Source organism: Ursus americanus, chromosome 1, assembly GCF_024610735.1.
Source record: "Ursus americanus isolate L20-20 chromosome 1, mUrsAme1.1.p, whole genome shotgun sequence".
NCBI lineage: Eukaryota > Metazoa > Chordata > Mammalia > Carnivora > Ursidae > Ursus > Ursus americanus.
In genome coordinates, this window is record NC_142127.1 from 40,903,049 (window position 1) to 40,916,695 (window position 13,647).

The window sequence follows — 13,647 nt, forward strand, 5'->3', positions numbered from 1 at the left end:
AGCATATGCACAATGTTAAGAAGAGAGTCTCCATCTGGCCATTCTAAATAAATAAAAAAAAATTATATATAACCTGAATGAAGGTTTAATGTATATGATTATAATTAAAAGTTTAGTTTGAGTAAAATGCATTATGCTGAAGCAAAGTAATTAGAATTCTGGTTTACCTGATAATTGCTACTAATTGCTTTCAAGAGATTAGATCCCCCCAACCTCATTTTAAATGGCAGTGGAATTATTTCACCTTGCCATAGCATTAGTAGTATTAATACTAATGATTTCCATATTTTCCTTGTATAGTTCAAAATGTCATCTTGTTAACAAGAATTCTTTATCCGAGATAAAAATGCATGTTACTAAATTGTCAGGATAACCGTATTTTGTTTTTCATCTCACTAACAAATGATGGCAACTGGAATATGTGACTATCTTTGATTTCATGGAAAATCAAATGACATTCCTTCTCTGAATATGTGGTCATTTTAATTTTAGTCTCTTTCTTTTTAAACTAACACTTGGTAATCAAATAAATTGTTGTGTCCAAGTAGGCTTAAATGATTGAATTAAACCCCTAAAAGATTAGATTATATTATAATTTATTCTCCAAAATTAGGGGAAAAAATATATATAGTGGTCCACTCTTATCTGTGGTTTTGCTCTCCATGGTTTCATTGACTTGAGGTTAATCATGCCCAGGAAGCAGATGATCTTCCTTCTGACGTACCATCAGAAGGTCCATAGTAGCCTAATGCTACATCACAGTGCCTATTTTATTCACCTCACTTCATCTCATCACACAGGCATTTTACATCTCATATCATTATAGAAAGGGTGAGTATAGGGTCCCCTGGGTTGCTCAGTCATTAAGCATCTGCCTTCGGCTCGTATCATGAACCCAGGGTCCTGGGTTGGAACCCCGTATCAGGCTCCCTGCTCAGTGAGGAGCCTGCTAACCCCTCTCCCTCTGCCCCTCGCCCTACTTGTGTGCTTTCTCTCTGTCTCTCTCTCTGTCAAATAAATAATCTTTTTTAAAAAAAAGGGTAAGTATAGTACATAAGATATTTTGAGAGAGAGAGAGAGAGAGACCATGTTCACATAACTTTTATTATAGCATATTGTTATAATTGTTCTATTTCATTATTATTATTGTTAACCTCTTACTGTGCCTAATTTAAAAATTATACTTTATCATAGGTATGTATGTATAGCAAAAAACAGTTTATATAGGGTTTGGTACTATCTGTGATTTCAGGCATCCCTGGGGGGGTCTTGGAAAGTATCCCCATGGATAAAGAGGAACTACTGTAAAATCATTTAATCTTCTTTCTTTCCATTCTACAGAGAAATGATGAAGAGGCAGTTGTGGATAGAGGTGGAACTCGTTCCATTCTCAAAACACACTTTGAGAAGGAAGATTTAGAAGGTAAGACCTTTTTTCCCCCTTGGGATAGTTTTTGTTATGCTTTCCTAAATTATTTCAAAGAGAAATATGAAGTTTGTCACAAACTGGAGAATTGGAAAAGTTGATATCAGAGTAATGGTGGTGGTGGTTTGTGAATATGATTGCTTTGATGCGGCCTGAAATGCCAACAGGAAGACCTACAAATAAGAAGTATCCGTTCATCCGAGGCATTATGTTGTGTGCCAGTCTTTCAGTAATTATTGCTTTAGGAATGACCATCAATTGGGGAAAGTTATGACAGACCAGCATACTAGGTGCTACGTGAGAGGGGAGAATAGGACAGGAAGGGCATCCAATCCAGCCTATGTTGTCAGACTAGGCTGTCACTGGAGGAGCTAAAGACAACTGGAATTTGAGTTTTACTCAGATATGTATGAGAGAGAGGTGGAGGCACCATCTGTGTGTGTTTTTTTCAATAGAAAGAAGGTCAGATAAGTCAACCGGGAGGTGGTATGATCCAGTAGTTACGTGTAAGGGATCTGAAACCAAACTGCACTGCTGGAAACTTGAGTCAGTTTATTTCTCTGCACCTCAGTTTTCTCAATTGTTAAGATAAAGATAACAATGGCCAAGATATGGAAGCAACCTAACCGTCCGTTGATACACGAATGGATAAGGAAAATATGACACACACACACGAATATTACACAGCCATGAAAAAAGAATGGGATCATTCCATTTGTGACATCATGGATGGACCTAGCGGGTATTATGCTAAGTGAAATGAGTCAGATTAAAAAAGATGTATTTTCACTCATCTGTGTAATCTAAAAAAACAAATGAATAAACAAGCAAACGAAAAGAATCAGAACAATTAAGTACAGAGAACAAACTGATGTTTGTGGAGGGAGAAAATGGGTAAAGGGGAGTGGTAGATATAGGTTTCCAATTATGGAATGAGTAAGTCACAGGAATAAAAGGCACAGAATGGGAAATATAGTCATTGATATCATAATAGCGTTGTATGGTGACAGATGGTAGCTATACTTGTGAGCATAGCATAATGCCTACATAAATTTGTCCAATCATTGTGTTATAATTACTGAAACTAATGTAATACTGTGTGTCAACTATATTCAAATAAAAATTTTTAAATTTAAAAAGTAAAATAAGGGTAACTGGAATATATTTCATAAAGCTTTTATGAGAATTAAAGGAAAAATACTTAGAATAGTACCTGGCATAAGACTTACTAAGTCTTAACAGTTATTACTGAACCACAATTTAACATATACATGTTATTACTTGATTTTAGTTTTTAACCAGAAATTATTATTAGTGCGATTCAAGGCATATGATATTTTTTATCTTTTGGTTAAAAAGTGAAACCCGGGTAATTTTAAGTAAAAATATTCAGAGATATCTCTTAATAATCCACCACAGCTGAAAAGTAAGGAGTATTCCCCTCAAGAATTGTCAGGTAACTAATTAAATTACAGTGAAATTCATAGTTCTTAGATTTATCTTTAGCTACAACAATTAAATAGCAGGAGAATTGATACAATATTTAGAGTAAACTTTCAACAACGATCCCTGCTCAGCACCTGACGTTTTGTTTGATGCACAGAAAATGAGCAGGTCCAGGAGGGTTGTACTTACTGGGTGGGTATAGTGATTGCTATGCTATCCATAATCATTACACAAATTGAAGGGAGCAGAAACTTGAAAAATCTAAACTGATACTGGAGACTAAAAAGATAATTTCTCCTTGGATTTGAAATGCCATTATATTACATTATTTCCCCAGCAGCATATTTACCTTTTTACTTAGGTCCTGTCATGGCTTAAGCTTGTATTCAGTAAGCACGTGTAAGAAAACCCAATAAAGCAAGAAGTGAGTCAAAAAACATAATTGCAGGAAAAAGCCATCTTGGGTTTAAAGATTGTGATGGATAATCTACACACAGATAATTGAAAGTTAACATTGATAATTTATAAATAATTACAATAAAATACTGAATTCCCTTTGGATGGAAAACACATAGTACAAAAATAGGATTTAATATGTTTATTTTAATTGTTATATCAATGTGTATTATGTACATTTTCTCTTACTGGGCATGGTATTCAGGTGAGGGTGTACGATGCTTATTAAAAGAGATTTCTGATTGGCAAACACAACTGGGTAAGTCAGATTTTGTTCTGTTCATTGATGTCTATAGTCGTTAATAGTGGCTAAGTGCTAAGTCACTGGTGATTAAAATTAACGTCATAGAATGCAAATGTAACATTACATTTTAGAATTTTGAACTAAAATAGGAAAAACTTACTTATTTTGACTTTCTCAGTATTTGTTCTGCTCCCAGACCATACTAAGTAGATAAACATCCCAGCATCTGCGGATGGTGTACAAGATTCTGCTGTGATGCACACGATCTGTTAGTGGTTCCTGGACTGATTACTCTGAATCAGAAAATAATGCAGGGACAATGTGTTGAATGTCATGATTCAGGAAAAATCAACTGGCAGCCTAATATAAAATGGGTAAAGGGGAGGGTGCCAGTTAGAATGATAGCGTTGCTGAGGGTAATGTGGGCAGTAGTTTCTCCTTTTTTTGTAATTAAGGAAAAAGACCAGAGCTCCACATTTTAAGAACTCTTTAGTAATGTAGATAAAACATACAGATAGATATTTATTTTAAATAAAATAGAGTTAGGAATTGCTGTTGAAGAAAGACATACACTTTATAAACTCTTCCTTCGATTAAGATTTTAAATTTGAAAATTAGTGTTTATAGGACTTATGGATATATAAGAATTATTCACAGCTAATAGAACTACTTGTATAATTTAACATCCTGTGCACAGCTTGTAGAAATGCTAGGTGGTTAAAAATATCTACAAAGTCTCAGGTAAAATATGTTTAATGGAAAATGATCACTTGACCAATATCAGCAGCGTGGTATAGTATATTAGCTAATGCATTCCCATATATCATCCATTTGGATGAATAGTTATGTCAAACGTATAATTTCTCCCTTCAAAGCTATTTATGTTTTTGTTTTACATGTAACTTTACCATTTCCTCTCTTTTTTTCCTATTACCTAAAATGGAGAACATACAATTTTGTTAGCTTCTGTTCACCTCCTGTATTTCTGTATCATACAGTTAGTAAAGTCTTTGAATTTATCTCAGGTGCGTCCCTTCTCATTTCTTCCCCTTCATTCCCACTGCCACTGCTCTAGTTCTTTCCCTGTGTACTGTGTGCTCTCTTTCCTACAGTCCGCCCTCCTTAAAACTGCTGGTGTTCTTTCTGAGCCTATTTCTGCTTCCTATGGTAAAATCTAGTGAGCAGCATTGAATCCCTATAATTAGACCAAATCAGGATTGTGAGTGGAGCAAACATTGTTGAGGTTAACCAATGTTTATTTTTGGTTTCTTACATCCATGCGGGATTAGTACTGTACAAAATACAAGATTACAAAAGGAGAAATGCACTAATACCCTCGAAATTCTTTCTTCAACTTGCCCTTTAATACATGTGTAGTGGACAGAGTGGCCAGATAAAATAGACAATGCTTAGTTATATTTGAATTTTAGGTAAGTAAGGAGTATCTTTTTAGTATAGGTATACCATGCAATATTTTATTTATTGCTTTTCACTTGCCAGATTTGGCAACCTTAGTAGTGGTTGTTACCAGGAACCATCCAAATCCCCTCTTAAGGATTGTGGTGCTTATTTCCCCTGTTGCCATGGGTGTTGCCTGCTGTTGCCCCACTGCTGAGCTCTTCCCCAGAAATTACCTTCTGCTGAAAGGAGCTGTCTCTTGCTATGGGAGCTGCCTGCCCTGTGGCACATTGAATTCAATGAAGGAGGAGAATAAGGGCCTGGCCCCTTTGCCTCAATTTGTTATAACTCTGAAGGGTGATCTCAGCTTCACAGCCCCCCCCCCCCCCCCGTGGAATCAGCAGAGGCTTTTACTGCAACCATACCATAATTAAATTTCTTCCTCTACCAAATGCTGCTGCACATATTTCTGCACAGGTGTTATTGCTGACAGCTTTCTTCAATGAACTCTTTGAACACAAATCTGTACTTCAGGGTTTGTTTGCTGAGGAACCTGACTCACTCATTCATCATTTTACTGCCCCCTGAACAGTACCGCTAGACATATACACTTGGTAACTGGCAGGACCTTCATGGTGGTGTCTTAGCCTGTGAGGCTAAGAACTATCGTAGTGGGAGAGAAGGCTCCCAAACTACTTGCCTTGGCCATGAGAGTATATGAAAATCAGTATTGCATGTGACAGAAAATGGCAGAGATTGGTATCATTTGTATTTATTTGTTAATTTATTTATTAGAGCAAGAAAGAGAGAGCATGAGTGGGGAGGGGGCAGAGGGAGAGAAAGAATCTCAAGCAGACTCCCTGCTGAGCAGGAAGCCTGATGCAGGGCTCAATCCCATGACTCTGAGGTCATGACCTGAGCTGAAATCAAGTCCAACCAACCATAGTTGGTTGGTCCAACCAACTGTGCCACTCAAGTGCGCCTAGTGTCATCTTTAAAGACCTAATGTATATACTAGTTTGGCCATTGCAGATATTGTCAAATTGTAGAGGATTGTAGCGGATGACTGCAAACTTGGCCGAGTGGAAGCATCAGATGCAACTGCTAGATCAGAAATGGAATCTTCTTAGAGCAGGTTAACATGGCCTCAGGTATGTGGTATGCAGCTCTTGATCTGGCAAATGCACCTTTTTCTATTACTATCAAGAAGGACTACCAGAAGTATAACGATATACATGTATGGTCTTGCTCCAGGGCTGTGTTAAATCTCCTACCTTTTGTCATAATAGAGTCCAAAAAGACTTGAACTGAGTGGATACTTTGCAGAACATTACATTGCTTCATTGTATTGACAAAATGAACAAGAAATGGCAAGTAAGTTGGAGGCCTTGATAAGATAGATGGGTTCCAGGGTCTGTTTCCCCTCGAACCTGTTGTAAGGACAATATGAGAGTGTCAACACTCTACTGAGTCTGAAACTCCACGATGGGTGCATGGATAGCCGGGGTCAGTTTCCACAGGCACAGTGAAAATAACCAAGTGCCCCTTCAGTTACTCTTTCTCATCTCAATCCTCTCTTCATGGTCCACCCTGGTCCCACTTTTTTTCACAATTGATGCCAGCAGTTTTTAAAGATTTAATAATTTTTTTTTCAGATAGGACCATTGCTATATCTTCTGCAAGTGTAAGAATAAATTAATGGCAAACCTCTAAAAGTAGTATGTCGTATTAATAACTAGATGATAATAAAGAGAAGAGTTTAGTAGCAAAAGATGACATGCTGTTATTTTAGTAATTTTGACTGACTGATCAAGTTTCAGTCAAGGTAATACTACAAACAACTGGATTGTTTTTTGCTAAAATTTTTTAAAATACTTTTTTCTTAGTTTTTGATGTAATGAAAAACTAAGGATATACTGTATGGTTACTAACATAACATAATAAAAAATATTTAAAAAACCAAAAAAGTACTTTTTTCTTGCTAAAAAAAATAACACAGTATTTACCATTTTAGCCATTTCTAAGTATACAGTATAGCAGTGTTAAGTATATTCATATTGTTATGTAACCAATCTTCAAAACTTTTTCATCTTGGAAAACGGAAGTTTATACACATTAAGCAACTCTCCCGTTTGCTCCCCACCCTATCCTGTAGTAAGCACCATTCTATCTTCTGTTCCTGTGAATATGACTACTCTAGAGACTGCATGTAAGTGAGGTCATGCAGTATTTGTCTTTTTGTGACTGGTTTATTTCATAGCATAATGTCTTCAAGGTTCACCCATGTTGTAGCATGTTGGACTTTCCTTCCTTTTTAAGGTTAAATAATACTCCATTATAGGTGTGTACTGCATTTTGTTTATCCATTCATCTGTTGATGGGCATGGTTGCTTTTATCTCTTGGCTATGGTGAATGGTGCTGTTATGAACATGGGTATGCAAATATTTCTTTGGAATCCTGGCCATAAGTGGATTGCTGGATCATGAAGTAATTCCATTTTTAATTTTTAGAAGAACTGCCGTACTGTTTTCCATAGCAATTCACAATTTTACATTTCCATCAAGAGTGCACAAGAGTTCCAGTTTCTCCACATGTTTGCTAAAACATGATTTTCTGTTTGCTTATTTATTTGCTTTTGATAGAGAGCCATCCTAATGGGTATGAAGTGATATTTCATTGTGATTTTGACTTGCATTTTCCTAATAACTAGTAATATTGAGCATCTTCTCATATGCTTGCTGGCCATTTATTCATCATTTTTGAGAAATGTCTGTTCAAGTCCTTTGCCTGTTGTTTAATTGGGTGTTTTGTTGTTGTGGTTGAGTTGTATGAATTCTTTATATATTCTAGATATTAACCCCATATCAGATATATGATTTAGAAATTTTTTCTCCCATTACATTGGTTGCCTTTTCACTCTGTTGATTTTGTCCTTTGATATACAGAAAATTTTATTTTTATGTAGTCCAGTTTGTCTAGTTTTACTTTTGTTACCTGTGCTTTTGGTGTCATACCCAGGAAATGCTCGTCAAATCTAATGTCATAAAGCTTTTCCTATGTTTATTTTTAATTTATAGTTTTGGGTCTTATGTTTAGGTCTGTGATCCATTTTGAGATAATTTTGTATATGGTGTAGAATGCTTGCTCCCCCCCACCCCCACGACTCATGTGCTTGCTCTCTCCCCCAAAATATATATATATACATAATAATAATATTAAAAAAGATGTAAACTCAGAAATAAATGTGTGAAGGAAGAAAATAATTATTCTGCTGGGAGGGATCAGTTAACACTAATGGATGGGAGGAGTGGGCATTCTATTTCTGTGTGGAAGGAAATCACTGGCAAATGGTGGAGATGGGAAGGCTCCAATTTGGGGCAATCTAAAAGGCCTTAAACAAACATAATATAATAAAAAATAAAAAAAAAGGCCTTAAACAGAAGAACAGAATGATATTCCTGAGATTTTACTGTGTCTTCTGTGTTCTCAGACTATAGAAAAATAGAAATACTTGCTAAAACTATGGAAAACAATAGTCTCTCACTAAATAGATTCTTTATGTGTCAATGATTTAGGGAAATATTTAACCTGTGAGGAGCAATGTGAACTATAATAGGTATAATGTTAGGCAACAAAGTAATATGAAAAGGGCAGAAGGAGAAGGAGAGGGAGAGAGAGAATCTTAAGCAGGCTCCATGCTTAGTGCTAGCCCAGGGCGGGACTCAATCTCATGACCCTGAGATCATGACCTGACCTGAAATCAAGAGTCAGCCGCTTAACCAACTGAGCCACTCAGGTGCTCCTATGTATATATTTCTTATCTTTTTTATTATAAGCTTGTTGAAGGACAAATTGTCATCCTACACATATTTGTGTTCTCCCATGTTATCTAGCACTTTTTTTTTTGAATTAGATAGGAACTAAAAATGTTCTTGCATTGAATCTCACTTATATGTCATTCAATAATATATCGCTAATCATGTAAGAAGTTAAATTTAGGTAATGAAATTAGGTGCATAATTAATGCTCATCAAATATTTAATTACCTTTGAATTTCATGTAAATACAGAAATTTCTAATTATGTTGCACTGCACTAAGGTAAATCAATCTAGTTATATTTCAATGATTTTCAGGAATTACTAAGCTTAAAACTTTAATAGAAAAGTTAAACTCATCTTTAAGTCTTGGCCTACAAATTAAATCAAGGAGACATTTTCTTTATCCTGTATTGCTTTTAGCAGACAGTAAAATACTTTTCAGTCAAGGATTTAATAAAGAAAATTATGCCCCTATCTTGATATTCTTTTCTTCATTCCATTTGAGGAAAAAAAAATGGTTTACTAGTTGATTTCCTTTGGGGACCACTTAATAGATGGTGGACCCAAAATGTAAGTAAGCACCTTACACAAAGCGATCATATAACATAGTTCTATCAATGGTAGTACCCTCCCACTTTCTTGCTTTCACCCCATTCCTGAGCTCTGATGATAACAGAGATGGTTTTCTGACTATAATCATTATAATGTCAAAAGTGGTTTCCCCTAAAAAACTAAAGATAATGAGTACCGGTCCTATATTTATGACACAGTATTTTGCCACCAAAGTAAAAAATTATTGAAAAAATGAAGACAAGAAAAAGCCAAAAATTAGGCCTATACCTTTTCTTTCTAAACTTTCGTCTCTAAAAATTGCCAAGAGAAGGAAAAATTGCATTCTGCTGGGAGAAATCCAAGTTGTCTTCACAGAGACAGAGGTGGGTTTTGAAGGATGAATGGGGTTTCTGAAGGCAAAGAAGGAAGGGTCTTTTATATTGTGGAATAGTTATTATGGTGTGGCTAATGTGCTGGGATTGTGTGCATGGGGGCAAAGAGTGACTGCAGATGATGTTTAAATATTTGCATGAGATATTGGAGAATGAATTAATGCTTAAAATTATCAAATGAGGTAAGTACTATAAAAATCTCCATTTTACAGTTAAAGAAACTAAAGCACAGAAGATTAACCTGCCCAGTCCTAAGGACTAGCAAGTGGTAGAGCAGGGATTTGAAACCACCAGGGTCTGGGCTTTTAACAACTATATTGTAGAATTAAGGATGATGCTCAGTTTTATGTTTTAGGGGATGGAATGGGGCAAAGTGATTATTAATTGAAAGACTTGGGCGTATTTCCTCACTTGATCAAGACTATATAAAAAAGTGAAGACTTTTATTTCCTATTATGAAGCAATACTAAATTCAAAAATTAGTACCCATGTCACAATGGTTTTCCAAATGATTTTGCAAAAATTTGAGAAGCTTTGTAGTTAGTAAATTCCCATTAGAGAAATTCATTCCCGCAAATAGAAGAGCCTTTCTCCCACTGGAAGCCTGTTTTATTATAGCCTCACGTTCTCCTGTTTTAAATTCTCATCTCTCTGCACCATGAAATGAGTAATCTTATTGTTTCCTTATTCCAAATGTCTTTTCTTTGAAAAAGATTCATTTTTTTTTCCTGTCATTATTGGTTGATCAGCTTCTGTGCAATTTTGTGTTGATACAAGCTCAATGTCAATTGATGGGGGCAATTCTAAGTGGTATTTGGTCCGTTGGTAATGAGTAGTGAAATTAGTTAATTACACAGAATCCATCTGAAATTGTACATTTTGCCTGCCAAATACTTTGGATATTTGAGGCTGGGAATTAGGCACATAGACTAATACTGAAGATTCCAGAAAAAAAATTGTCAATACTAAATTTCATTTCCTTATTGAGCAATCTTTGTCACCTGAGCACATTTCATAATGAGCTGTTGTATTTTTTCCCTGGGTATCCTAAGAATAAGAAACAAATAAGAAAATATTGTTTTAAATACTTTTATTTCTAAAATTAACTCTCAGGTGAGCTATACATCATGTTCCATATTTCTTCATTTTAGGCATTTCACATAATTTATGTATGTGACCCATATGAATATATTTTAATATATAATTTGTTTATGATATTTTGTTTATTTGGAGTGGTAACTTGATAGTTATTTATAATCTGTTTTTATAATATATTGTAATTCCAAGCAAATTCAAAAGATCTTAAAGTATTCTTAAAAATTTGGTTGTGGTTTATTAGACCATTTGTAAACAGTTATAGACATGTGTTTGCATGAGGGCAGTAACATATATTCCAGTGTGTATATGTGACTATGAAATCCTGTAAATTTATGGTTTCATAGTTTAGGGGTCCTGGTTATACATTTTGCATCCCTAGTTTAGGATGTCAGTTTTTAGGTAACTGATTTTAGAATAAAAGACCTTGTTGTTAATCTCCCTTCATTACTCCTTGTAAGTCAAGCTCTATTTAATACGATTTTCTACCTATCAAAGATATGGTATAGCATTTAGGGTATTTGCTTTCTTTTTATAGGGGGAAGGGGGAGTATTTGCTTTCTAATGTGACTTAAATATATCATCAATGAATGAGTAGAACTGTGTGTTTGTGTGTGTGTATGTAACATTTTCAATCAATTACTATTTCAGAGATACAATAGATGAAAAGAAATTCCTTTTCATTACATTAAATATAATCCTATAAATATTAAAAGAAGGAATTTTACAGCAAAGAAAGTATTCCTTTAATCCTTAAATATTTGAATCCTTAAATATTGAAAACTTTGAAGACAGACCACAAATGACCAAAGCTTCTTAATATATACTACATAGGTTTATATTAATATTATGCTTTCGCTCTGCATTTTCTTGACATCTGAGACTTAAGGGTGTTCATTATTTAGTTACACAGTGTAATAGTGTGGGAGTAGTACTGTGAAGGTGACATTGTGAAGTAGATGAACTTAGTCTACTTCCTGATTAAATTCTTAAATCTCTATTTCAGCTGCTAATCTTTCCCCCAGAATGATCTAGCTTTATTTATTTATTTTTTAAATATTTATTTATTTATTTTAGAGAGGGAGAGAGTGTGTGAACTGGGGGAGCGGCAAAGGGAGAGGGAGAGGAAGAGAAATCCTCAAGTGGACTTCCCGCTGAGTGTGGAGTCCCACCCCTGGCTCAGTCCCAGGACCCTGAGATCATGACCTGAGCCAAAATCAGGAGCCGCTTACCTGACTGAGCCACCCAGGTGCTCCATAGAGCGATCCTACTTTAAAGTTCCTCAGCTGCATATGATTGCAGCCTCCTCAAGTTGTCGCCTTTCTTTCTTCCTTTCTTCCTTCCTTTCTTCCTTCCTTCCTTCCTTCCTTCCTTCCTTCCTTCCTTCCTTCCTTCCTTCCTTCCTTCCTCCCTCCCTCCCTCCCTCCCTCCCTCTCTCTCTCTCTCTCTCTCTTTCTTTCTTTCTTCTTTCTAAAGATTTTATTTATTTAGTTGACAGAGAGGGAGACCGCAGGGAGGGAACACAAGCAGGGGGAGTGTGAGAGGGAGAAGCAGGCTTCCCGCTGAGCAGGGAGCCCGATGCGGGGCTCGATCCCAGAACGCTGGGAGACACTTAATGGCTGAGCCACCCAGGCGCCCCAAGGTTGTCGCCTTTCTACAGAATTGTCTCACAGTAGTACATGCAGGGATAGGCTACGGGTCAGTTAGGATCTTTCTAGGGAAGTTGTCATCATTCACCAATATTTAATTAAGTACTCAGGCATACAAACACTGAGCCATTTTCTGTTTTATGCTCTTCATTCTCTAAGGGAGGTTCAGATACTGGTGCCACCAATAGGGCACTTCAGTCCTATATTCCTTTGGAAAAAAATATCAGTGGCCACTTTGCACATTAATGTTTACATTAAAATATAAATTGATATAAATAGGGGTAATAATTATTAAATAATAATTGAAAGAGGTGATGTTCTTAATTTTCTGGATCATGCACACCTATAATTTAGCAGTACTGGTATCATTGGTACCCTAATAGAACTAATTCCATTTGGGTACCAGGATGCTGGTATTTTTTTGAATGCACTCTTACATTTTCTCCCAGTAGCCTTGTTTATTTCCGCATTTTGTCTTCCCACTTTTCTGGCTGCCTAGTCATTCCTATTGCCTTTAGTGTATCAGAACTGCTGAAAGCACAACGAAAGAAATCGGATTCTCTTTCCTTCCTTTCTCCATCATTTCTACCCTTTAATGAGCTTCAGGTGGGGTGATAATAAAGGAAACAAAATAATTGAAATTGTGATTAGAAGAAAGTAAAATTTTAATTTTCTACTGGTAAATTAAGCTTTTGTCTCTGTGGCAGGCAGATTATGAATATTCCTTTTGACTACTTTCAAAACTGCTTCTAAATTACCTTAGGAGCATTTGTAATAAAAGTATTGCAGTCCTATTAGCAAAAGGATTTCTAATTTATAGCTAAATTATTTAAAATTATGCGTATTTTTTCCTTTGCATAACTCCGTTTTTTTCTGGTGAAGACAATTGCCATGATTTAATTAGATGAGAATATAGCACAAAAGCATTTTATGACATCACAGTGATTAATACAAAATTATAGTGTCAGCAACACCAATACAGTTAATAACAGTGATCATGAAAACAAAAGTCTTGTTCAGTAAGCTGAGATACCGACTGTTTATGTGAATGGCTTATTTCTCTCATGCTAAGATTTATTAATATGTATCCTATCTAACTATTAAAAAGTGCTCTTAATTGCCAACTACAGGGGCTCTCTATCCTCATTACTTTTGAATTCTCTGTTGTT

The 13,647-nt window shown here is 35.6% G+C and overlaps 1 protein-coding gene across 1 annotated transcript in view; it reads left to right on the forward strand.

The window, feature by feature from the left end:
- Positions 1-1,335: 1,335 nt before the first annotated feature.
- Positions 1,336-13,647, forward strand: part of LOC148110745 (sodium-driven chloride bicarbonate exchanger-like) — a gene marked incomplete at its 5' end in the record, with an annotated part of 51,475 nt that continues 39,163 nt past the window's right edge. Inside the window, one exon of the mRNA XM_087860741.1 lies at positions 1,336-1,423. Coding sequence (XP_087716867.1) covers positions 1,336-1,423 — 88 coding nt within the window. The remainder of the gene's footprint in view (positions 1,424-13,647) is intronic.